Source organism: Xyrauchen texanus, chromosome 37, assembly GCF_025860055.1.
Source record: "Xyrauchen texanus isolate HMW12.3.18 chromosome 37, RBS_HiC_50CHRs, whole genome shotgun sequence".
NCBI classification, from domain to species: Eukaryota; Metazoa; Chordata; class Actinopteri; order Cypriniformes; family Catostomidae; genus Xyrauchen; species Xyrauchen texanus.
In genome coordinates this window covers 24,482,461-24,508,846 of record NC_068312.1, presented here as the reverse complement: position 1 = coordinate 24,508,846, position 26,386 = coordinate 24,482,461, and the positions used below count along the sequence as shown (strand labels likewise).

At 41.3% G+C, this 26,386-nt stretch overlaps 2 protein-coding genes and 1 pseudogene across 2 annotated transcripts; all 3 read left to right on the top strand.

Moving 5' to 3' along the window:
- The first annotated feature begins 922 nt into the window (after positions 1 to 922).
- On the top strand, positions 923 to 8,278 carry fance (FA complementation group E). Its single transcript, XM_052109021.1, has 10 exons — positions 923 to 1,261; positions 2,151 to 2,727; positions 3,289 to 3,333; positions 3,421 to 3,477; positions 3,588 to 3,731; positions 4,051 to 4,174; positions 6,855 to 6,930; positions 7,050 to 7,116; positions 7,217 to 7,342; positions 7,580 to 8,278. Exons 1-10 carry the CDS (start codon positions 1,059 to 1,061, stop codon positions 7,679 to 7,681), a joined length of 1,521 nt encoding a protein of 506 aa, XP_051964981.1. The 5' UTR covers positions 923 to 1,058; the 3' UTR covers positions 7,682 to 8,278.
- A 198-nt stretch (positions 8,279 to 8,476) lies between these two features.
- Positions 8,477 to 11,533, top strand: LOC127631060 (60S ribosomal protein L10a-like). The gene is made up of 6 exons (XM_052109024.1): positions 8,477 to 8,533; positions 8,946 to 9,017; positions 9,132 to 9,212; positions 9,626 to 9,774; positions 10,846 to 11,018; positions 11,240 to 11,533. Exons 1-6 carry the CDS (start codon positions 8,529 to 8,531, stop codon positions 11,408 to 11,410), a joined length of 651 nt encoding a protein of 216 aa, XP_051964984.1. The 5' UTR covers positions 8,477 to 8,528; the 3' UTR covers positions 11,411 to 11,533.
- Positions 11,534 to 14,755: 3,222 nt separating this feature from the next.
- LOC127630569 (uncharacterized) lies at positions 14,756 to 26,144 on the top strand (annotated as a pseudogene).
- The last annotated feature ends 242 nt before the right edge of the window (positions 26,145 to 26,386 follow it).

Here is a 26,386-nt window from a genome sequence, read left to right as displayed (position 1 = left end):
AGTGGGGAAAACTTTTCTGTGACATGTTAAAGTAACCTGATAGTCAAGTAATTGGTCATGTTATTGCTTTTTCCATGTAAGTAACGAGTAGTGTAATCCGATTAGTTTTAGACAAATAATTTGTAGTGGATTACATTTTGCATAACTTTCCCAATACTGTTCTTTTCAGAACACCACTGAGGTGCTGGAGGATTTGGATTTTGATGGCATCCAACTTTGGAGCTACATTTTTGCCCTAACTCTGTTGGATGATGACCTTCTGGATTTTCTTTTGCATTTGTTTAGCCATGTAGACTTGCTGTGCAAGTGACACTGTAGGTTTGTGTATGTGAGTGAAGTTTTTTATTTGCCTTTTTTGTTTGTGAAAGGGGGGTGAAAAAAAAGTTTTGAACGCTCAGATCTCAGTCAATTTTAGTCCGTATCTTCAGGTTTGTAGAAAGAGGATCAGGTAAAAAAAAATGGTAAGAATTTGAATGCATGAGTCATTTATTTCAGCTTGCTTTTTTCACTTATTGACCATTTAATACTTCCAACTGTGCTGCTTCCTGATTGTTGCACCCTCTTGTCTGATACCTTTTATATTAAATCAGATTTTAATTTTGTTACTAGTGCTTAGTTTATATTGTGTCAGTATTTAGCCAAACACTAAATGTACAACCTGTCATCAGGCTTTTGATGGATAGTTCTCTTTAGCAGTGTTAACAGGTGTAACTTGGACTTGATGCCACATTTTATTACTTTTAGTACATGTTTGTATTCACACAGAAAAAGCGAAAATAAAAAAAAAATGTCCACTGTTTGCCTCACTTGATGGGCAAAGAGTCCTTTATTGTGTGAAGCGTGCTCATCTTCATTCCACTCCAAACCTGTAGGAGTCAGTAATGTACCCATGTTGGTTTAGCGTTTGCCGCTAAAAACTGATTCCAAACTTTACATGTTCGTGTTCCGTCAGTGTTTGGCAATATGTGGTACCGTATATCTGGAACGATAAGATCCATTGACATCTGTTCGCTGTTGTCTTGAGCCAAATAACTGATCTCAATGCTCTTACATCAATTATGGATCTAAATGCTCCGATCCACCGTTTTGACGGACGGTCGCGGTTGCTGGTTCATGCTCTCCACTCAGGAGCTGCCGGAGCGAGCGTTGCACATACTGTTTACAATAAACAGCGCAGATGTGATCCAGATTTCACTCTTAGTCCGTTTTTGGAGGCATTGTGCCAGCAGGAAGCATGTGTGGATGCGGACTTTCTTGTTTCGTAAGTTGACTGTTAAAAACGCAAGGCTGTTGGTAACTTAAGTTTTATGAAATCACTAGAAATATGTTTTGTTTTTGCTGTGCTTTTTCAAGAATATATTCATCCAATTCAGTCTATATTTTCCCCATAACCCATGGTATTTTTTTATTGAAACGTCGCAATTAGATCTGCTACTCTGTTTACTATACAATGCTAAGAAAGAGAGAATGCTCTCTGACAAGAATGAAGAGTGAAATGCATTGATTATTTTGCCAAGATGAAACAAGATGCAGTTTTGGTGAAAGTTGATGCAGCATTTTCCCGGCATCTTCTCTTTGGTGGTTGTGTAAAGTTTGTGGAGGCTTGCTTGTCATGACAGCGCCCAGTACTGCCCTTTCAGCACCTGATTTCATTCATTCTGCCAGTGCAACAGTTTGATTAAACAATGGTAAATGTGAGAAATGCTAAAGCTATATGCGCACAAAACCAATCAGTTTCTGAAAATCATAATTAATGATAATAATATGTTGACATTTATGCCAGCCTGTAATATATAGCAGCATAGGTGTAGTATTTTTGTATAGCTAAAATAGCAGGAAGTGGCTTATACCTGAAGTGGTACACATTCAAGGCTGATAATGGTGGCACCCTAGTTTTGCTGAAAAATAAGGTGGCTAGAATTCAGAGTTTACAACTTTTAATTAGGATGTCTACGAATTCGTGAATGCTTTTTAAATGTTGGAATCTCGTAATTACGGTTATTCTGACATGATGTGAACGCACCATTTGTCCGAGATGACCTATATTGACCAGTGCAACATAAACAAAAAATTACAGAGTGCACATATAACGATCTGTTTATATTAATGGGCACCTGTCCTTTAATAATTCCTCCCATGTTGTTTTAAAGGAAACCTTTGGTGTGCTTGTTTTCCGAAGACTTCAAATGTAATCTGCTTTGCTTTCTGCATCTTATTCACTCTGAGCTGCCCAGAGACCGTATTCTCCAGTTGCTTCAATGTCTGAGTCAGGACCACAGGGAAAATCAGTGGGGATGTGCCTTAATCAAACAGCTCCATAGAGACATTGATGGCACTTGGAAAGACACCCTCCTCACCTCAAAATGTACAGAGAAATTAAGGGATCTGTGTGAGAGATTCAGGGATTCAAATGCAAAGGGAAGATGGGCGTCTTGTTTCGAGGTGGTTAGAAATGAGGATCAGCAGGCTGATAATCAAACCAACTTAGTTCTTTCTCAGAAAAAGAGAAAAAGTGAGAGCATGGATCATTATGTTGACATCGAGGAAGATGCTCGTGAAAGTAAACGAGTAAAGATGGATTTCTCACCAACCAGAGAGGGAGAGAGGTTGGCTGAAGAAGAAGAATCTAAAATAAGAACATCACAGCAGAACCAGAGTGCTGCATCTGGCACACAGACATGCTCTGATCTGTTGGGCTCTTCAAAGATCTTGCCAGACCACATAAAGGTAAGGTAGAATTTATTAACAATGTTAATCAAATTGCAGTTCAATTGTCTTAATAGACCTTATTCATGCTAGCACCTTCTTTGATTTTTAATGGGAATGACAATGAGGCTGTGAGGGATAGACTCACCATCTCTTCGATGGCACATCTGATTTTCCACAACTCATGTTGTCCAGAGTTTTTGTATACTGAATGTTCTTAGAGAGATATTTGTCAATGTTTTGTCCACGGAAAGTTCCTAAAAACAAATTAAACTGCAGTACAGCCCACTGAAGAGACTGTAAGTGTATCCCTCACAGCCTTGTCTTAATTTCCATAAAAAAATCAAAGATGGCGCCAGCGTGAATAAGACCTATATGGTAAAATACTCTCATCAATGCATAGCCTATTTTCTTCATAAATGTGCTGCATAGCTCTAACAAAACCATAGCTCACAAAACAGTCAAATCCATCTCTTCATGCATAAAACCTACTGACATTTTCTGTTGTTCAGGATGGTGGATTCATGTTCTTATGTTTGAATTTATGGAAGAATTTCTTATGTATTTACATGCATTTTTTAGGCTGCTGTTCCTGTGATAAAAGAATTACTAGATACAGAGTCAGGGGTAAGATATCCTTGTTGTATTATGTACATTTAACCACTGTTATCAGCATTCCATTCGTATCATTTTGATTTCTTCTTTACTTCACAGTGGGATGAGAATTCTGTTTCTGCTCTGAAAGTATTGCATGAATGTGACCCAGATGAGGTTTGTGTCCGGCTGTTTTCTTTGAAATAAAGTGCTTTTTAGACTTGTTTTTCTATAAAGTAATTCAAGAAATGTTTCCATTAGAATGGATTTGTTGTATCTTTCCACAGGTGGAGGTATTGTGTTCAGTGTTGTGTTTGTCTGAAACACCCGAGCAGAGTTTACCTCAGTTCTGTAGCTGCCTGCTTGAACTGTCCCCAGACCTCAGTCACAGCACTGCTTCTGCAGTGATCACAAAACTTCTGCTTGGCAAAGTTAGTATGTTTTTATGACAAGGTGGATGTTGCTCTTATAATAAATCATATTTTAATCATAATCAGGTAGTTGAGTCAGAGCTGCAAAAAATTAGAGCAAGCTTTATGAAATAAAATGGACATAAAAAAGGCAATTTTCAGAAATTGCTGTATGAATTGACTGTATGCTTTGTTGTAAAGATTTTGGATGTTTGCTTCCTTTTATAGTCTATTCTGGAGTAAAATGTGACATTTGGTCAATTAATTTGTATGTGTGCCTTAAACTGTGCTATGCTACCACCACAAAACCCTAATTCCACTTGATCTCTCTCTGTCTCAGATTCTGTCTCTTGAAGAGCCTGCCTCACGCTGTTTGGTCACTGCAGTGGCGTCACTCTGCAGTCATTATCCCAGACCGACTTGCCAGGCTGTGATAGAGCCAGTGTTACGGAAGGGAAAGACAGGTGTCAGTTTTTTTAGTTTTTTTTTTTTTTAAACCTGATTACCAAAGTTACCATGTTTATACTAAAATATATATATATATATATATATATACACACACACACACCCCCAGTTAGTTCTGTTCCTCAAATATGATTGGACGAGAGACGTTCCATGAGCTCTGATGGTCTGACGGCATCAGGACTCGGATGCTTCACTGTGTGTGTATCACTCTAAACTAAAGTGTAGTGCATATGTATTAGGAGTTACTATATTTAGTTTTGAAATTACATAAGTTAGCCAGCAGGTGATGGCAAAACATAATTTTTGTGTGTAATATGAGCCAGTTAGTGACATAAAGTGAATCGTTAGTCATTGATTACATAGAACAGCGCTCTAGAGTTTCCACATTGGATACATACTGTTTAAAATGGTGGAGGACAGCGCTGTTTCTATAGTGAATGACATTTGCGCACCGGCTACCCCGAAATAGAGGAATACCCCGCTTGGATGTCTATATTCCACTTAGAAAACTGACCTTCAGAAAGCTGTAAGCATCTCTGATTGGGTGTGGCAACTGGTGATCGCACACGCTCCATCTATCTCTCGCTCTCTCACACACACACAGACAAACACACACATCCATCTGTCTATCCTTGTTTATCCAATGACCTGTTAGAAACAGCACAAGCCTTGATACTATTTCTGAAGTGAACATTTAGAATTACTAACAGAGGCTTGGACGCATCATTTGTTTTGAACCAGCAACGGAAGATTCTGATTGGTTGCGTAATAAAGTAGTTCCATACTACCGTACTAATTTTTTCCTAATTTTTAAAAATGTACTTGTTAATTGAACTGTTGTATATAAGCAATATCACACTCACAATCATGCTATATGGCCCTACATCAGCACTGCTGTAATAACCTGAGGCCGAATCACAGCAGTGCTGATGTAGGGCCATATCACACTCTTGCTTGTGTTATATTGCTTAAATTTATTTATATATAATATATGTGTGTGTGTGTGTGTGTGTGTGTGTGTGTGTGTGTGTACTACTTAATCTCTTGCATGTACAACCCCATATCCAAAAAAGTTGTGACAGTATGAAAAATGCTAATAAAAACAAAAAGGAGTGATTTGTAAATTATATTCACCCTTTGCTATATTGAAATCACTACAACTACACATTATATTATGTTTTTCCTTGTGAATTTCATTTTTTTTAATGGACCATAATTTCAAATCAGATGATTGCAACATGCTCCAAAAAAGTTGAAACGGGGGCAATTTAAGACTAATAATAATTTTATGAGTTGAAATAACAAAACAATTTGAAACAGGTTATGTTAAACAGGTGAGGCAATCGTGTCATAGTATATAGGGAGCCTCCAAATACAGCCTAGTCTTTCAAGAGCAAAGATCATTCAAGACTTGTCAATTTGCCAACAGATGCTTCAGCAAATAATCCAGCACTTTGAGAACAATATTCCCCAAAGACAAATTGGTAGGATTTTGGGCATTTCACCCTCTACAGTACACAATATAGTTAAAAGATTCAAGGAATCTGGTCAAATCTTGGCATAAAGGGCAAGGCGAAAACCATTTCTGCATGCGCGTGATCTCTGATCCCTCAGATATCACTGTCTTAAAACACATCATTCATATGTAATGGATATCATGAATGTGGGCTAAATTTTTGTTAGTCAACACCATTCACTGCTGCATCCACAGATGCAAGTTAAGACATTACTACATCAACACTGTCCAGTTAAGTGCCTTGCTCAAGGACACAATGGTTGCTGTGGGGATCGAATCGACAACCTTCTGCTTAACAGTTTAGTGCTTTAGCCCACTACGTCACCGCCACTCCAAAAGTAGAACAGTGGAACTGTGTTTTTGGTCTGAAGAGTCTACATTTCTAAAAGTTTTTGAAAAACAAAGCTGTTGGGTTATCTGGGCCAAAAAGGAAAAGGACCATCTAAGCTGCTATCAGCATTGTGTCCAAAATCCAGTGTCTGTATGGGCCAGAGGTGTGTCAGTGCCCATGGCATGGGTAACTCGCACATCTGTGAGAACACCATGAATGCAGACAGATATGTACACATTTTGGAGCAACATATACTGCCATCCAGCACAGTTTTTTCCAGGGAAGTCCTTGCATTTTCCAGCAGGGGAACTTCAAACCAAATACTGTCCGAATAAGCAGAGAGTGGGGGTGCTAGATTGGCCTGCCTGCTGTCCTGACCTGTCTCCAGTTGAGAATGAGTGGCGCATTATGAAGCACACCATACGACAACTAAGACCCTGTACAATTGTGCAGCTAAAGACCTGCATAATGAATGACTGGGGGAAAATTCCACTTTCTAAACTTAACAACCTTGTGTCTTCAGTTCCCAAATGTTTAATAAGTATTATTAGAAAAAAATGGTGATGTTTCACAGTGGTAAACACTCGACTGTCCCAACTTTTTTGGAGTGTGTTGCCATCATCTGATTTGAAATTACTGTACATTTAAAAAAAAAAAAAAAAAAAGGAAATTCACAATGAAAAACATATAATGTGTAGTTGTAGTGCTTTCAATTTAGCAAAGGGTGAATATAAGTGTTTATTATAATGTTTTTATTAGCATTTTTCATATTGTCTCAACTTTTTCGGACTTGGGGTTGTAGTTTAATATATTTGATTATGATTTTCTTTAGGAAGTGCCCAGGCAGAGTTACTCTGTAGACTGGTAGAAGACTGTCTTGAGCCACATCACAGACTTCTTGTATTCCGGTTAATAAGAATTTCCCTATTCAGCTTTTAGAAAGAAAGAAGCCCCTGTTTTTTCTGCAATAAAGCCTGTTTGTGATATTGCACACTTTTTACTGACACAAATTTGCCCCAATTCATAGGACAATACTTGAAGTGTCCTGGGATGAGGGTGTGTTATCAGTAATCCATTCACTGTTGGATTCAAAGGTACCTCTAAAATCTTTTTAGAAATGCAGCCTTGTACATTATAGGATGTTTAAGTACTATGTTAAGGGTCTTTAAGCATTTACTTTTTATTTTCTTAAAGCTTGAAATGAGTGAGGAGGATTTCTCTCTCTTTACCGACCAACTTTGCAGCCAGTCTCAATATTTCAGCAAATCAATGCCATTTGCTAAGATGATGCTGAGCGTCTTGACCAAGTATCAGTCACATGTGAGTAAAATAAATAATTATTGTAATTTGTTCATAATAATGATATCATTGGTACTAAAAAAACTAATGTTTTTTTCTGTATTGTCTAAAATTTCTGTTGTGATTTAACACTGATATTATAATTAATTTATTATAATGAAGAATCTTACATGTAAAAGTGTTTATTAACATGTTTATACTGTTCCTAGCAAATCAGTGGAAAACTTGTAAAGACTTTGTTTTATTTATTTGTTGCAGGTGAATGCTGCATGCCACCACACACTTTCCAGTTGCTTGTCTTATCAGGAGACTTTTCTTAAAAAATCCCTGCAGGCTGCATTGAAACGGATTTCCATTTGAAATATGCTAATTTTTGTTCAATTGTGTGTTAACATGGATTTCAGTTGATTGTATAATTTTGTAAATATATTTTCTGAATGTAATATAAAACTGTTATCAAAGGTATAACTCAAGTCATTTTTATTTGTATAGCGCTTTTCATAACACAGTTTCAAAGCCACTTTACAGAAAATCATGCATTAACAAAAAATTTAACTAATCTATAAAGTCTTAGTGATCATTGTGTAGTTTGATTAAATATGATTGTAAATTATGAATGATAATTAAATAATAACTGTATATAGAACCCCTGTGAGCAAGCTGAAGGCGACTGTTGTAAGGAACACAAAACTCCATAAGATGCTAGTTAATGGAGAAAAATAACCTTGGGAGAAACTAGGCTCATTGTGGCACATCATGAATAAATGCCAATATTAGTTTGTGTGCAGTGCAAGTTAAGTAACCTTTAAGGTCCAGTGTTTAAAGAAAAAACTATCAATAAATATTTATATGAAATTAAAATGAATAAAAAGGCCTAATTTCCTATATAAATATTTAATATTAATATGAACTATTTATTAAAGAAATGTTAAACTCAACAGTCTTGATTATTTTTAATGCCCTGCACTGAAATTATCTTAATGTTTAGAGATTTATAATTGTGACGAATTGAATATATACACATTCAGAATTGTAGGTGTATTTTATTAAAATTGAACTCGTTATTTCAATGTATTACTTATTTTTTCCACAACAACTATGGCGGCACCGGAAGTCCGTCTTTGACAGTCGGGCTCGTATATTTAGCGCAACTTCCTTTAATACAGTCTTTTTCGAGTTCCTGTGAAAGGAGTGAGGTCGCAGCAAAATGAGGCACGTGAAAACATTCAGATAACCTTATATTTAATGTGTTTATTCCTTAATCCGTGCATTTTAATCTTCAACTGATACTTGTGATACTTATATTCCTTAGTAATGTCAAACGAACAACTTGGGTGTTTTGTATTTGAAAACCACGAGCCGATGGCGAAGCGTAGTAGATAGTATGGAATGCAATCCAACTTAATCTGTGTACGTTTTAACACCATCTTAAATTGTAGTTGTTTATTCGCTTACTATTCATACGTAACATCAGTAATATTGGTATATTGAGCTTCGAAAAATATTTTAGAAGGCATGTTACCGGCCGGTCTGCTAACGCAGGCATCGCTTCATGTTATCCAATGCGACACGCATGAGCAACAGCTGCCTATAGTTCTGCTTTTAACACTTATTCTGTTAACAGCAAGGTCTCAAGAGACACTTTGTACGAGGCGGTTCGGGAGGTCAGGTCTGGCTCCAGGGCTAAGAGGAGAAAGTAAGGCTTTAACCACTACGAAGCAAATATTTTAGTCATTTGCGCACAATGCATAATAATTATGTAGCTCTTACCTGAATGCAAAAGTGTTTGTTAATTTATTTTATTTTTTAGGTTTCTTGAGACCGTTGAACTGCAGATCAGCTTGAAGAACTACGATCCCCAGAAGGACAAGCGTTTCTCAGGCACCGTCAGGTTTGACACTTTACTGTATCACCCAGCCTTCTCTCTGTCTGCCCTTTGCTTTGCCTGAACTAAACTTTTAGCTATTGTGTCATGGATAATTTATCCCACTTGATTGTTAAATTGAACAAGTGGGCAGGTTAAGTGCAGGCAGTGGAGAACAGGCCCGGGTAGTCTGTCTGAACCACATTTGGGTTGGTGAAGCAGACGGACCCCTACCCTGGGTCTTAAAACATGAGGGGAGGCCAAAGATGATGGCGTTTATGCTGTCATACTTGAGCCGACCATTTTGTTGTGTTCCTGTGCTATCAACACCTGATGCCAGCTGAGGGGGTATGGGTAAGATTCTTCTGTTCTGCCTCACATGGGGTCTAAAGAGATTTATACCTATGTGGTCAATCAGTATTATTCTTGAACCCTTGCAGGCTGAAGACTACCCCACGCCCCAAGTATTCAGTATGCGTCCTTGGTGACCAGCAGCATTGTGATGAAGCCAAGGCAGCTGATCTCCCACACATGGACATCGAGGCTCTCAAAAAGCTCAACAAGAACAAGAAAATGGTGAAGAAGCTGGGTGAGTTTCCTTCCAAGATGCTGAATTTTAGTAGTTTGCTAGAATGTGCCCTCTGTGGCAGTGAGTAAAAGGGGGTAGTTAATCTGAAAGTGGTCATTTACTCACAAATATTTCAAACACTTTTAACTGGCTGACTTGCATGGAACATAAAAAGAGAAGTTGGGCAGAATGACTTTTAAAGGGATTGTTCACCCAAAATTGAAAATTCTCATTAACTCATCCTCATGCCATCCCAAATGTGTATGAATTTCTTTGTTCTGCAGAACACATTTATGATTTTGGAAGAATATTTCAGCTCTGTAGGTCCTGACAATGCAAGCGAATGGATGGCACAATTTTGAAGCTACAAAATGTACATAAAGTAGTCCATGCAACTCCAGGGTGTGATTTCCATATTTTCAGAAGTGGTATGATAGGTGTGGGTGAGAAACAGTTCTTATTTGCTTGAAATTCTTCTCCCTGCCCAGTAGGGAGCATGAATGATGTGAATCGAATTGCCAAAAACAAGAAGTGATCTGTTTCTCACCCACACCTATCATATCGCTCCAGAAAACTGTACTACTGGAGTCTTCTGGATTACTTGTGCTGCATTTTGTGATTTTTGGGAGCTTAAACATTTTGGCACTGTTCTCTTGCTCCAAAAAAGCTGAGAAATTCTTCTAGAATTCAGCAGATGATGGAGCCAAACACCTCTAGGATGGTATATGGGTGAATGAGAATGGAGCACATCCATTTAAAGCTCAATTTAAATGGATGTGTTTTTGCTTAAATATTACACTTGTTGGGTGCATAAAATGTCCTGGAAAATTGTGGCTTGAAAAGAGTGGGAACCCTGTCTACCCAACATTTTTATTCCAAGTGAAAAGTCATACAGGTTTGGAACAACGTTTTGTAAATTATATTTCATTTTGGGGTGAATTAACCCTTTCAATAAATGCCATTAAGTGAGAGGGTTTAATGTTCTTATCACTGGGAAGTAACCGAATGATTAGGGTAAAAGTGCAATGTCAAGGCAATGTGTAACAGTTAGGACAGAGCTTATTTTTAAAATTTCTCTTGTTGGTTCTTCAGCAAAGAAGTATGATGCTTTCCTGGCCTCTGAGTCCCTGATCAAGCAGATCCCTCGTATCCTGGGCCCTGGTCTCAACAAAGCAGGGAAGTTTCCCTCTCTGCTCACCCACAATGAGAACCTGGGCACCAAGGTGGATGAGGTGAAATCCACCATCAAATTCCAGATGAAGAAGGTATGTGTGTGTGTGTTCTCAATGCAGAATGTTAGTGTTTTACAAAACTTGCATGGCAATATATGGGAAGTCTTAAAATCTTGTATAGAGGATATACAAGATGTGTAAGTGCTGATTGAGAGGCTTAAATTTAGGAACTTCTGAGTTGAGATTATTCTATTAAAGGGGGGGAATAATTCAAGGCATTTTTTACATTTATGACCTTTGTCTGCCATTGTCAGGTTCTGTGTCTGGCTGTTGCTGTTGGTCACATCAAGATGACTGAGGAAGAGCTGGTCTACAACATCCACCTGGCTGTGAATTTCCTGGTGTCTCTGCTGAAAAAGAACTGGCAGAATGTCAGAGCGCTCTACATCAAGAGCACCATGGGAAAGCCACAGCGCCTCTACTAGAGACTGTCAATCGCTTTTCTACAATAAACATGGTGTTCCAAATTCCATCTTGTTTTTTTTTTCTTTTCTTCCAAGTCTCATTCACGACCCGATAAATAAATATGCAAAAAATTCCATGCGTTTACAGTATGGTTGCAAAATGTGCTGTTCCTCAATGGTTTATCAAATTATAGGAATATTTTGTTCAATAGTAAAGCTCAACAAACAGCATTTTTTGCCATAATGTTGATTACCACAATTTTGAAAACACAAATAAAGAGTTATTGGTATGTCGTTCTTGATTGGCAGCATTATGTGAAAAAAATAAAGGACAATCCTTTTAAGCACACATTATAAGTGGAGTTTATATTGGTGCCCGAGTCCAGGGCCGGGCTGGGACACCATGTCAGGCTGGGAAATCCTACACCCATCTAGGCCATCCTATGCACCCAAATAAAATTTAGAAACACTGACAACCTTGTCCCCCCTCCCCCCAATTACATTTATTTCACAGGATGACCATAACATAAAAACATAAACAACCAACCTAGAAGTAAAGCAGTCCTAATATCAAATGGGTCTGCACATAACGTCCTGTGCACTGCAATAAATAATGTGATGAGATTGATGTTTTAAATGTTTGAATATAAAAAAAAATGCAATACTTAAACATTAAACTAAACCGCCAATAGGTGGCGGCAAGTGACCGTCTTAATTAGTGAGTCATTCATATAAAAGATTCGTTCAAAACGCTGCGCTGCTGTAGCTTTCCTTTGGAACTATTTTAGTTGGTGAAATATAACAAAAACCGTTAATATGGTTTGTGTCTAAAATGTAAGTAACTTAATAATAAATATTAATTACGCTACTTGTTTATTGAACAATAAATTCAATGTAACATTTTCAATCGTGATAATATTCAGCAAAACAGCTCCCTTAGTTGTGTTAAGGTGAACTAAATATCTTGTAAATAAAAAAAACAACAATTAGAATTTTTACCTCAGTACATTTCTTCTGTGAGTTTTCTGTGTGCATTCATTTGTTCTCTTTCATCATCTCGTGTTCGAGATACACCTATGGGAAGGGCATCCGCACCTGACCTCTGCAGAAGCATCCAATTGCACCAAGTCTGGCCTGACAGACAGAAGCGCATGTCCAATGCTCGGTAAGGGACCCGCCCCTTACCAAGTGCATAAAACACTCATACGCGCTATCTTACCTCAGTTGTTATTCGCTTCTCGTGACCTCATTGCTTCGCAGCTCTACGGTTTTCGCTGACTTCACCACAGTCAACAGGAGGAAATATCCATTCGATCAGCCTCCGCCAGGCATGATTGTCAGACGGTTGCGATTATTTCGGGTTGCAAGCCACCCACGCTCGCTACCTGGATTTGCTCAGGCTGCCTGCCTGTTTCTCAGCTTTCACCTCTCCGATGGATCACAAGCTCTCCGGTCCCACTAACCCATCGGACGTGCAGTCCCTGCCACCTGCGGTTCACTCATTGCCGCGAGGGATGCCCATCCCTTCTGCGTGGTGTGCTTGGGACTAAGACACGCGCAGGAAGCGCTTTCACTTCCTGAGAACTGCACCCATTGCCTCGCCCTGCCTAGGAAGCTTCTTCGACGAAGACTCAAAGTTGCATCCTCCCAAAGCACGGACGAACATTACGACTCGGATGCTGGAGTAGGTGAAAGCGTTACAGCTCCGGGGACTTCCCAGAGCATGCCTGCTCTCAGTTGGGCTGACCAGTCTAACGAGGGCCTACTCGAGGAAATCCTTCCCGGTATTTCCTCGTTCGACTACGAGCCGCTTGGCTCAGGTGAGGACGAGGACCCCGCTATACTTGAGGGCTCGGACGACGAGGAAACCATCCCGTCCGCCCAAGCTCCCCCGGTTAGCGGCTCGGCTACACTGCCGCACGCGGTCCTTCTCGAGGTGTGTGAGCGAGCGGCCGCTCGTCTCGGCATGGAATGGCCGGCCCTCCAGAACGCCGCCGACCAAGAGAGGGATGTGTACGACGGCAAACTCCTAGGTCCCCCTCCCGGTCCTAGGAAGCAGCTCATGCCTGTACTCCCTGCGTGCGCTAAGCACATGCGACACTATTGGAAGGACCCGCTAGATCTTAAGCACGGCTTAGCGGGTCTGGAGGTTAAGGATATGGCAGCATGTGGCATGGGCGACCCTCCCACCATCGAGCCCTCGATCACCAGACACCTTAACCCCTCGCAGGGAGGGTTACTGGCCCCTCCTAAGCCAGTTCTCCCTAATAAGATGGACCGCTTCTCAGCATCTGTCTTCCAGGCCTCGTACAAGGCCTCGGCTCTCGCGGTACAGGCTCTAAATGTTTCCTCCCTCCTCTCGGCCTACCAGGCTGAGCTGTTGAAGGACATGAGTACTCATTTGGAGAAAGGCGTGCCATCGCCGACGCTGTGGAAGGAGATCGTTACCGTGAACGACCTGGTCCTTCGTAACGCCCGCCAGGCCGTCCAAGCCGGCGGACGCTCCATGGCCCTATGTGTTGTGGGGGAACGGGCCCTCTGGCTCAATCTCTCTGGTCTGCCCGACAACGAGAAAAGACGCATTGCAGGAGCCCCAGTGGAACCAGGCCAGGCTCTTTTTGGCCCTGCTGTTGCACTTATGCAACAGCGGTGCGATGATAAGAAGAAGGAGGATGAGGCGTTTAAACTGTGCCTGCCTAGAAAGGCCACTCCACACCAGCCCCCCGCACGGCCCCCTCAGGCCCCAGCCACAGGACGGTCGTACCATAACACAGCCAGGCCTAAGGCTTGCAGCAGGCCACCCAGCCAGCAGCCTAGCCAGCAGCCCAACCATCCTCCTAAGCCCTGGGGTAAGACATCCTTCGCGCGGCTGCAGCTGAAAAAGCCCACCCACTCTACCCCGTCCGGACGGGAAGAGGAAGAGGCCTACCTGATGCTCAGCTCCAGGGGCTTCTCGGTCCAGGTTTTCAGGCGACCAGCCCAGTGGACACAAGCTTGAGTTTTTCCCCCCCTTTATCCAAAAGGAGGAAGTCCTCAGCTCGAGGGCCCCTTTTCCCTCGTTCGGGTGCCCAACCCCAGTTCAATATGGACATGTCACAAGTTCAGGTGTGGTCCATAAAATAATTCCCCTCCCAGCTTCCAGTTCCAGAACTGGGGGGAAATTCACTGTCCAAGAGTGCCCTACCACTGTTGAAAAGTGCTCAACCACAGTCTCTTCACAGTTTGCACAAACCACTTCACACACATTCAATAAAGGTTCAATTCCCTGTGTGTGTTTCAAAAATAACAAAAAAACAAGAACAACAAAAATATCAAACACTGAGAGCGAAAGCTCTGCCAAGTACTGTTGTTCCTCTGAAATTCTACATGTCGCCCCTAAGTTGTCCACTAGATGGCGCCATTGTATCACAAATGAACAATCCGGTTGTATTGCCTGCCCTAGGCAACTCGCTGGTGAGTGTGGGCTCTCTCACGTCACACGTGACAGCCTGGCAGTCTGTGTCTGCCCCAGAATGGGTGATTCGCACCATTTCAAAGGGCTACAGACTTCAGTTTGCCAGGAAACCCCCACGTTTCAGCGGAGTTATCTTTTCTCACACAGAAGAGAGCTCCGCGCACATTCTGAAAGACGAGATCTCTTCTCTTCTCGAGAAGGGGGCGGTGCGAGCGGTGCCTCTGCATCAATGTCAACAGGGTTTTTACTCCCGTTATTTCCTGATTCCAAAAAAGGACGGTTCACTTCGTCCTATTCTGGATCTCAGAGTGTTGAACAAACATTTAAGGAAATACAATTTCAGAATGTTAACCCACAACGTTCTCTCTCGTGCAATAAAACAGAGCGATTGGTTCACGTCAATCGATCTGAAAGATGCGTTTTTCCACATCAACATTTACCCGCCACACAGGAAGTTTCTTCGTTTCGGCTTCCAAGGCATATGTTACGAATTTACAGTGCTTCCATTTGGCCTAGCACTCAGTCCAAGAGTGTTTTGTATGCGTGTCTGGAAGCAGGGTTAGCCCGCTGAGAATAGTGAGGCTCAAAATCCTGACTTACATAGGCGATTGGCTGATTATAGCCGATTCGAGAGAGATCGTATTGCAAAACACTGCCCGTGTGCTCGCTCACATCACAGCGCTCGGCTTCAGAGTGAACGTGAGCAAGAGCAATTTCACTCCCGCGCAGAGAGTTACTTTTCTGGGCCTGGAGCTGAATTCGGTTACAATGTGTGCGCGTCTCTCACAAGAGCGTGTTCTCTCCTTAATGAATTGCCTCTCACAATTCAAAGAAGGAACGAGAATACTTTATCGCGCATGTCTCAGGCTACAGGGTCTTATGGCTGCGGCTATACATGTCCTGCCTTTGGGCCTTCTGAGAATGAGGGCATTCATGAAGTGGGTTTTAACTCTTCATATCAGCCCTTTAAGCGATCTCCGCCGCTCTGTCACAGTGACGCGCTCGTGCACAGCAGCTGCGCCACTGGAGGAACGCAGAGTTCTACGCGCATGGGACCCCTCTCGGGCGATTATGCTCGCGGAAAGTAGTGACGACAGACGGCGTCCTTAACAGGATGGGGAGCCATGCAAGAGGGCAGAACAGTGAATGGTGTGTGGCCAAGCACACTTCACTCAGCCCATATAAATTATTTAGAGCTCCTCACTGTGTGGAAGGCTCTGAATCACTTTCTGCCCGCGTGCAGGGGCATCATGTGCTGGTGCGCTGCGACAACACGACAGCTGTAGCATATATCAACCGCCGGGGGATGCGCTCCTCCAAGCTGCATGCTCTCGCTCACAGGCTGTTAGTATGGAGCAGGCGGCACTTCCTGTCGTTACGGGCTGACCCATGTCCCGGGCATACTGAACAGGGCGCAGACCTCTTGTCAAGGGAAACCGGCTCTCACGGAGACTGGCCTCCATCCTCAGATAGTGTGTCTACTGTGGAGGAGGTTCGGCCAGCCAACCGTAGATCTCTTCAGCCTCAGTAACGCCCATTGTCCTATGTTCTTCTGCTCACGGGACGAGGGCGCCCCCTCGGCGTGGACGCACTGGCCCACCCGTGGCCCAGCGTGCTGCTTTATGCATTTCCTCCCCTTTGCCTCATAACGCCGTCTCTGGCCAGGGTGAGGGAACAGAGCTTGACCATGATTTTGATAGCTCCCAGGTGGCCCAAGGCGCCGTGGCTCTCAGAGGTTATCCCTCTGCTGTATGCCCAGCCATGGCCCCTCCCACTTCGCACAGACCTTTTGTCTCAAGCTGAACGGGAAATTTATCACCCACACCCGGACAGGGTGGCCCTCTGGGCCTGGCCCGTGAGAGGGCCAACTTAAACACATTGGGGCTCCCCACGTGTTGTGGCCACCATTCAGTGTGCCAGAGCCTCTTCGACCACGGTCTCTTTACGACTGTAAGTGGCGTGTGTTCGAAGAGTGGTGTGAAGGGCGACGGGTAACGTCATATCAGTGTTCAATCACCGACATCTTATGCTTTTTGCAGGACCTTATGGACAAGGGAAGATCCTTTTCCACTATTAAGGTCTATTTAGCGGCTATCGCTGCATGTCATGTGGGGTTCGACAGCGCTACGGTGGGGCAACACCCCCTTATTCGTAGGTTTATGAAGGGCGCACGCCGCTCTCTTCCAGTTCCCAGGAGAGTCGTTCCTGAATGGGACCTCTCCTTGGTGCTGGACGCAATGTCTCAACAGCCGTTTGAGCCCCTGGTTAGTATTTCCCTTAAGAATGTGTCTTTCAAGACTTTGCTCTTGGCCTTGGCATCTGCCAAGCGGGTCAGTGATATGCATGCACTCTCTGTTCATCCCTCGTGCACTAAATTCTCTCTCAGTGGAGATAAGGTTTTTCTCAGGCCCAACCCGGCCTTTATGCCAAAATGCTTCCCGGCATTCACGTGTGAGGTGATTGAGCTCTCCGCGTTCCACCCAGCTCCTTTCTCCTCCACAGAGGATCAGAGGTTGAACGCTTTGTGTCCTGTACTTGCCCTCGCGAGTCATACTTAGACAGGACCAGCTCGTTTAGAAAAAGCGACCAGCTTTTCATCTCTTGGGGCCCCCTGCACTCAGGGAACCCCATTTCCAAGCAACGCCTTTCTCATTGGCTTGTGGAAGCTATATCTTTGGCATATGAATCAAAGGGAGTGCAGCCCCCAGAGGGCATTAGAGCTCACTCCACTAGAGGTATGGCTGCCTCTTGGGCTCTATTTAAGGGAGTCTCTTTGCAGGACATATGTGCCTCTGCAAGCTGGGCCTCTCCCCATACGTTTGCCAGATACTACCGGCTAGATGTCACCAGAACCCCGGTAGCTCATTCTGTCCTGGGTGTCGGCTCTTTGTAGCTTTGTGCTCTTAGGCCCTCCACCCCTCCTTAAGTCTGGGCTGCCTAGTCCAGCACTTTAAAGTCACTAGGCATGTTTCTACTCTACACCTGCCACCATATATTCACCATGAGAGTGCGGTCAGGTTTATTCACGAATGCATGTTACCATATGCTATTCTTTGTTGCTAAAGTGGCTTCCTCACTTTGTGGGGTGGTTTCCGTGTGACGTGTCATGCACCGCCTTCGAGGTGACCGTCCTCTGGCTTTCAGGGCCTCATTGTAGTGTATTGGGCAATCGGGGAGCTGTCCATATCTCCCATAGGTGGATCTCGAACACGAGATGATGAAAGAGAACAATAGGTTACTATCGTAACCCGGTTCTCTGAAACATCGAGTGGAGAGATCCACCAGCTTGCCCCGCTTGCTGCACCAGAAGCGAATATGCTCACTGAGGTAAGATAGCGCGTACGAGTGTTTTATGCACTTGGTAAGGGGCGGGTCCTTTACCGAGCATTGGACACGCGCTTCTGTCTGTCAGGCCAGACTTGGTGCAATTGGATGCTTCTGCAGAGGTCAGGTGCGGATGCCCTTCCCATAGGTGGATCTCTCCACTCGATGTTTCAGAGAACCGGGGTTACGATAGTAACCTATTGTTTTGATTTCTCCACGAATGTAACGTTAGACGGGTGCTGCTCACATATTCTGTTTAACCGTTTGTCTGAGGCGTAAAGTCGAATCGTAGCCTTGCCAGTCAAGACTTAACAGATTCATGATTTTATTTTTTTATTGTTATTAATATTAATAATAATTTTATTGAATGACGAATTCAAAAATGATAACTGGTAAAGGTAGTAATATAAAATAATAATAATAAAATAATAAAAAACGCTGGCTGGCAGCAGGCCAAGCTCCCGATGGCCAGTCCGGGCCTGCCCGAGTCTTCATTAAGTCATGTGTACGAAACGCGGCCTCAGGAGGCTGTATATGGAGGTAGGAGGATGTTTGTGTCACATCCTCTCTACAGAGATCCCTTCATCTGATCAATTTAAAGCAGCATAGATAGCCTACAGGTGAAACTCGAAAAATTAGAATATCGTGCAAAAGTTCATTAATTTCAGTAATTCAACTTAAAAGGTGAAACTAATATATTATATAGACTCATTACAAGCAAAGTAAGATATTTCAAGCCTTTATTTGATATAATTTTGATGATTATGGCTTACAGCTTATGAAAACCCCAAATTCAGAATCTCAGAAAATTAGAATATTGTGAAAAGGTTCAGTATTGTAGGCTCAAAGTGTCACACTCTAATCAGCTAATTAATCCAAAACACCTGCAAAGGGTTCCTGAGCCTTTAAATGGTCTCTCAGTCTGGTTCAGTTGAATTCACAATCATGGGGAAGACTGCTGACCTGACAGTTGTGCAGAAAACCATCATTGACACCCTCCACAAGGAGGGAAAGCCTCAAAAGGTAATTGCAAAAGAAGTTGGATGTTCTCAAAGTGCTGTATCAAAGCACATTAATAGAAAGTTAAGTGGAAGGGAAAAGTGTGGAAGAAAAAGGTGCACAAGCAGCAGGGATGACCGTAGCCTGGAGAGGATTGTCAGGAAAAGGCCATTCAAATGTGTGGGGAGCTTCACAAGGAGTGGACTGAGGCTGCAATACTGCATCAAGATGCCATCTTGTCAAGCGGCTCCTGAACAATAAGCTTCAAACGTCAGAAGTGTCTTACCTGGGCTAAAGAAAAAAGAACTGGTCTGTTGCTCAGTGGTCCAAAGTCCTCTTTTCTGATGAGAGCAAATTTTGCATCTCATTTGGAAACCAAGGTCCCAGAGTCTGGAGGAAGAATGGAGAGGCACACAATCCAAGATGCTTGAAGTCCAGTGTGAAGTTTCCACAGTCTGTGTTGGTTTGGGGAGCCATGCCATCGGCTGGTGTTGGTCCACTGTGCTTTATTAAGTCCAGAGTCAACGCGGCCGTCTACCGGGACATTTTAGAGCACTTCATGCTTTCTTCAGCAGACAAGCTTTATGGAGATGCTGACTTCATTTTCCAGCAGGACTTGGCACCTGCCCACACTGCCAAAAGTACCAAAACCTGGTTCAATGACCATGGTATTACTGTGCTTGATTGGCCAGCAAACTCGCCTGACCTGAACCCCATAGAGAATCTATGGGGCATTGCCAAGAGAAAGATGAGAGACATGAGACCAAACAATGCAGAAGAGCTGAAGGCCGCTATTGAAGCATCTTGGTCTTCCATAACACCTCAGCAGTGCCACAGGCTGATAGCATCCATGCCACGCTGCATTGAGGCAGTAATTAATGCAAAAGGGGCCCAAACCAAGTACTGAGTACATATGCATGATTATACTTTTCAGAGGGCCGACATTTCTGTATTTAAAATCCTTTTTTTTTTTTATTGATTTCATGTAATATTCTAATTTTCTGAGATTCTGAATTTGGGGTTTTCATAAGCTGTAAGCCATAATCATAAACATTATATCAAATAAAGGCTTGAAATATCTTACTTTGCTTGTAAAGAGTCTATATAATATATTAGTTTCACCTTTAAGTTGAATTACTGAAATTAATGAACTTTTGCACGATATTCTAATTTTTCGAGTTTCACCTGTACATCCTTCGCTGCCTATGAAATTCCATAATTCTGTGATCCCGAATCCACCACGTTGAGCTGATGAAAATATAAATTGGTATTCACTTTTTTCCTACTTTTGATTACATTTCTAGCTACAAATTAGTATTATAGTTATGAAATATACACTTGTTAATCGCCAAAACTCCTTTGATTTAGTTGTAGATTATTAGATCTTTCAGTCCGACCGAAGCACAAAGACGCAGACATTTTACCTTTAGTGGACACCAGATGGCGATAATCAGTTTCTGGGAGCCTAGCAACGATGTGACATTATGCTGCCTCTGTAACCTGTCCAAAACCAGTTTCTGGAGGTACCTTCTTTTGCAAATGCTGTCATTGATTGATAAGAGGCAACATCACAGCTATCTTTGGTTTTGGACAAAGCCATTATGTTTGTGAGGTAATAGATTGATCGGTTGTGATTACTAGATCTGTGTTAAATATGTAAAGCTATTTTTAATATCAGCTCCTGCTTTTTGAGTCAATATCACTATAAAGTGCCTTTGGTGTCCTCATCAGAATCGCTCAGTCATCATGATCATAATGCAAAATAATGAAATTCTGAGGTTTTATTATAAATGGCCAAACACTTACACACATACAAGTACAATGATAAGTCTCTTGAAATGTGTTTTTCTGATTTTATACCATTTTCTTTGATTGGATGTATGTGATTTTGGCATGTCCCACACGCTACTCAGCTAAATTCAGTGAGTCTAAAAAGTGGTTAAATGACATAAAATTAAAATACTTTTTGAATGTTCTTATTGTCCTCATCAAATTATTTAATAAAACTAGTCATTTTGATTATTTATATTTTATTTTCATAATAATATTAAGCATTTTGCATGTGTCCCTGAAATTGCTGTCCACCCTGTCATTATTGGGTAAACGCCCCTTTAAGAAACCAACTGATGTACACAGTGACATCCCCTCCCCCATTTGGTCTTTCCTCAGTGGAGGTTAAAACATCTGCTGCACACACAGTAAGTATCTACACTTATATTTCCTAATTTTCATCATATTGTGTTTGTAGTTGCGTGTTGTCAAGCTTAATATGTCCACCCTGTCATTGTGAAATATTAATTAATATAAAAACATTTAAGAAATTCAAAATATATATTTTAAACAGTGCACAGTCAGCTTCAGTCAGTAAATCACTTTGCTAACTGCTACACACCATGTGCACATTAAATGCTAACTTTAGCCAAAAATGTCCACCCTGTCATTGTCCACCCTGTCACCAAGCCTTCCAATGACAGGGTGGACATGGTTCATGACAGGGAAGACATTTACAGTTTTTGCCACATTTTGATTTTTATTTCACATATCAGAACAGTTATAACACGTTATAACACATATTATAACAGTAGATTATATACAGTGAGGAAAATAAGTATTTGAACACCCTGCTCTTTTGCAAGTTCTCCCACTTGGAAATCATGGAGGGGTCTGAAATTGTCATCGTAGGTGCATGTCCACTGTGAGAGACATAATCTAAAAAAAAAAATCCAGAAATCACAACGTATGATTTTTTAACTATTTATTTGTATGATACAGCTGCAAATAAGTATTTGAACACCTGAGAAAATCAATGTTAATATTTGGTACAGTAGCCTTTGTTTGCAATTACAGAGGTCAAACGTTTCCTGTAGTTTTTCACCAGGTTTGCACACACTGCAGGAGGGATTTTGGCCCACTCCTCCACACAGATCTTCTCTAGATCAGTCAGGTTTCTGGGCTGTCGCTGACAAACACGGAGTTTGAGCTCCCTCCAAAGATTCTCTATTGGGTATAGGTCTGGAGACTGGCTAGGCCACGCCAGAACCTTGATATGCTTCTTACAGAGCCACTCCTTGGTTATCCTGGCTGTGTGCTTCGGGTCATTGTCATGTTGGAAGACCCAGCCTCGACCCATCTTCAATGCTCTAACTGAGGGAAGGAGGTTGTTCCCCAAAATCTCGCAATACATGGCCCGGTCATCCTCTCCTTAATACAGTGCAGTCAGCCCTGTCCCATGTGCAGAAAAACACCCCCAAAGCATGATGCTACCACCCCCATGCTTCACAGTAGGGATGGTGTTCTTGGGATGGTACTCATCATTCTTCTTCCTTCAAACACGGTTAGTGGAATTATGACCAAAAAGTTCTATTTTGGTCTCATCTGACCACATGACTTTCTCCCATGACTCCTCTGGATCATCCAAATGGTCATTGGCAAACTTAAGACGGGCCTTGACATGTGCTGGTTTAAGCAGGGGAACCTTCCGTGCCATGCATGATTTCAAACCATGACGTCTTAGTGTATTACCAACAGTAACCTTGGAAGCGGTGGTCCCAGCTCTTTTCAGGTAATTGACCAGCTCCTCCCGTGTAGTTCGGGCTGATTTCTCACCTTTCTTAGGATCATTGAGACCCCACGAGGTGAGATCTTGCATGGAGCCCCAGTCCGAGGAGATTGACAGTCATGTTTAGCTTCTTCCATTTTCTAATGATTGCTCCAACAGTGGACCTTTTTTCACCAAGCTGCTTGGCAATTTCCCGTAGCCCTTTCCAGCCTTGTGGAGGTGTACAATTTTGTCTCTAGTGTCTTTGGACAGCTCTTTGGTCTTGGCCATGTTAGTAGTTGGATTCTTACTGATTGTATGGGGTGGACAGGTGTCTTTATGCAGCTAACGACCTCAAACAGGTGCATCTAATTTAGGATAATAAATGGAGTGGAGGTGGACATTTTAAAGGCAGACTAACAGGTCTTTGAGGGTCAGAATTCTAGCTGATAGACAGGTGTTCAAATACTTATTTGCAGCTGAATCATACAAATAAATAGTTAAAAAATCATACATTGTGATTTCTGGATTTTTTTTTTTAGATTATGTCTCTCACAGTGGACATGCACCTACGATGACAATTTCAGACCCCTCCATGATTTCCAAGTGGGAGAACTTGCAAAATAGCAGGGTGTTCAAATACTTATTTTCCTCACTGTACATGTTCCAGTCCATAATCCAACGTACTCCATAAGGGGCTTTTGCACCGCATAGCTATAGCAGGGTGGTAGGGGTAGGGTTAGGGTTAGGTTAGGGTTAGAACTAATTTCCCCCTGGACCATATTTCTGGTTGCATTGGCACTGGCAGTAGGAATTAAGGGTTTCTTGTTGTTCCTGTTGTTTCTTTAATGTTCCTGTTGTCTTCTAGTTCACCCATTAAAGCATTTGTCCACCCTGTCATGCCAGGTTCCACCCTGTCATCTTGTTGTCCACCCTGTCATGTTCAACTTTTATGAAAATAAACAAATTATTTTAACTAATTAAGTTAACAAAACCTTGTGTGTAATTTCTTAATAAACAAATGAGGCCCAGTTAGTATTGTTTGAAAGTTTGACTAAATATCTTTGTTGTTAGATTTTATTTAGAAAAGAATGTGCAACTATCGCATATTTTATTGGGCAAAACATATTTAGGCAGTAACTTCATTATGATCAAAAGACTTTTACCATTAACTAAAATGTTTTGTTGGGAAAGGGACACATTATCTTTCTGCAGATCTACATTTTATAATCACTATGCAATGAAAATATATTTATTCTACTTTGAATTTGTCCATGACAGGGTGGACATATTTTATGGTTTGGTTGTATATTGTCAGCTTGCAGTTAATTTATAAAAAGTGCTGGAACTTGACCAATATGCATTTCTAACAGCCTAAGGTCTCCTTAATACAAAACATATAAAGTTAAATGGAAAATCTCAGATTTTTTTTGTGGAAATTGTGAAGTCTCAAAGGCACTTTATGGTGATTTTGACCCTTTTACCTCTTTGTTGGTGTGCAGTTGACAAAATGTAGGAAAAAGATAGATCTGTGTTCTTCAAACACTTAGGCATTTTAATAAAGTGAATAGATACATATGTAGACACGATTTTTATACATGAAAATGTACAGACTAAAATGTACACAATTATTGTCTTCTGATAAAAGTCATGCTCCGCAAATCACAAATGTGTTGGGAAATGATAGATTTGCTTTGTTCTTATAATGCTTAAAACCTCAACCAAAGTATTTTTGTAGCTCTGTAGACATACACATTTTAAAGTATTAAAATGTATTGTGATTGTTGATTCAACGACTAGCTAATTTCACACAAGACACTCATTTGTCACCACCTTCTGGCATCACCAGAAATGGTCACTGAATCAATAAATGAAGCAGAGTGAATGTTGGTGAACGTAGTCAAAACACTCACGCCAATTGGATACATTTAAATCCCACAATCCACAAGCACAATGACAGAAGTCACTCAGCACGCCCTGAATTCAAACTTGCGACTTCAGGTGTGGTAGTCAGCAGCTTTACTTGTTGAGCTACCCAGGCTCCCTTTGCTGACTTATTTAACTTATACCAACTTTTGAATAAACTTTATTAGGGGCAATATTGTTTGGTGGGGTGGAAAGGACATCACAACTGTGGGACAGTTGTAATTTTTGGAAAAAATTATAGAAATCATTGTTACAATAAATATTGAAATGGTATATTATATTTCTTTCACTCCTTGTTTAGATAATCATAGTTTTAAAGAAAATAATTATATTTAATTCTAATCATTTTGTAGAGCGGAGGAGGGCAGGGCCGGGCTGGAACAACGCACGCCCGGTCCCCAATCAGCCTGATGGGGGCGTGCGAGGGATAAAGGCGGCTGGTGACGACATTTCGAGAGAGAGAGAATTACAGGCAGCTGCTCTGTGTTTATGTTTGTGTGTTTTGTCGTTCAGTTTATTAATAAAACTATGATTTATATTTCAAGCCGGTTCTCATCTCCTCCTTTCCCTTAACCTGCTTTACACATTTGTTTTGATATAATTTTTCAAATAGATTGTCATAATTGAGTGTTGAAAGTCTGAGTGTGGGACTAGGCTAATACAGTCAAATCTGTAAATAAAAGACATTTGAAAAGTAACAATAAAATAAATGATAAAAACCTGGTAAAAAAAAAAAAGTTTTCAGGACCCTCATCTAACAAAAAGAAGAAAGTTAAAATCTGTTTTAATCAAAATCAGCCCCTGGTACATGACAGCGCCCGAAGTTGAAAAAAAAACATCCATATACAGTTTTGGGCCAATGTAACATTTTGACTAAGGCATTATTGTTTTATATCCAATACTGAGAGAATTATTAATTTTTTCAAAAATAATGCCAATATTAGTTTTTATTGATCAAATTAACTTCATACATAGGTCAGCAAACAAAAACTTGAAATCAATATTTGATGTTATCCACCCTATGTATTTAAAACTGCACCAATTATCCTATAGGTACACTTGCAGTTTTTCAAGGTTTTTGGCAGATAGGTTGTTCAAAGCATATTGGAGTGCTTACCACAGTTTTATGTGTTTTAGGCAATTTATCTCAATTGCTTCTATCAGTTAATTGTAATACCAGACTGACTCAATAATGTTGAGATCTGGGCTCTGTGGGGTCCATACCATCTATTGCAGGACTTCTTGTTCAACTATTTTATTTGGAAAAAGAACAGTTTGGAAATGTGAAAATGATTTTTCACTGTATAATATATATATATATATATATTCTTTTAAGACAAATATTTTTATGAAACATGAGACCATGTTGCACTTTTGCACTGTACTATATTGTGTAGGAGGCCAAAGTGAGCTGCACAGTGGAGCTGATGGTGGCTCACGTAGAGAATCGAAATCATCGCCATGAGAGGAACTGTGCTGAACTAGAGGACATGCTGGAACTGACAGGCATGTGAGCAGAGGGGTAAGCCAACAACACACACATTTGTTTCATGGTATAAAGTTATTGTGGATCCACTTGTATTTTAAGGGAAAGTCTAACTGCAGAGGAAGTTGAAGCAATTAAAAAGAGATTAAAGGATTCACACATGGTATTGATAACATAATTAGTTGTGTGGAAAATAATGTTTTTTTGTTTTTTTTTCTTTCAAACATGCATTAGTATTCATGCAGATCATTTGAAAATTATAGATCAGTT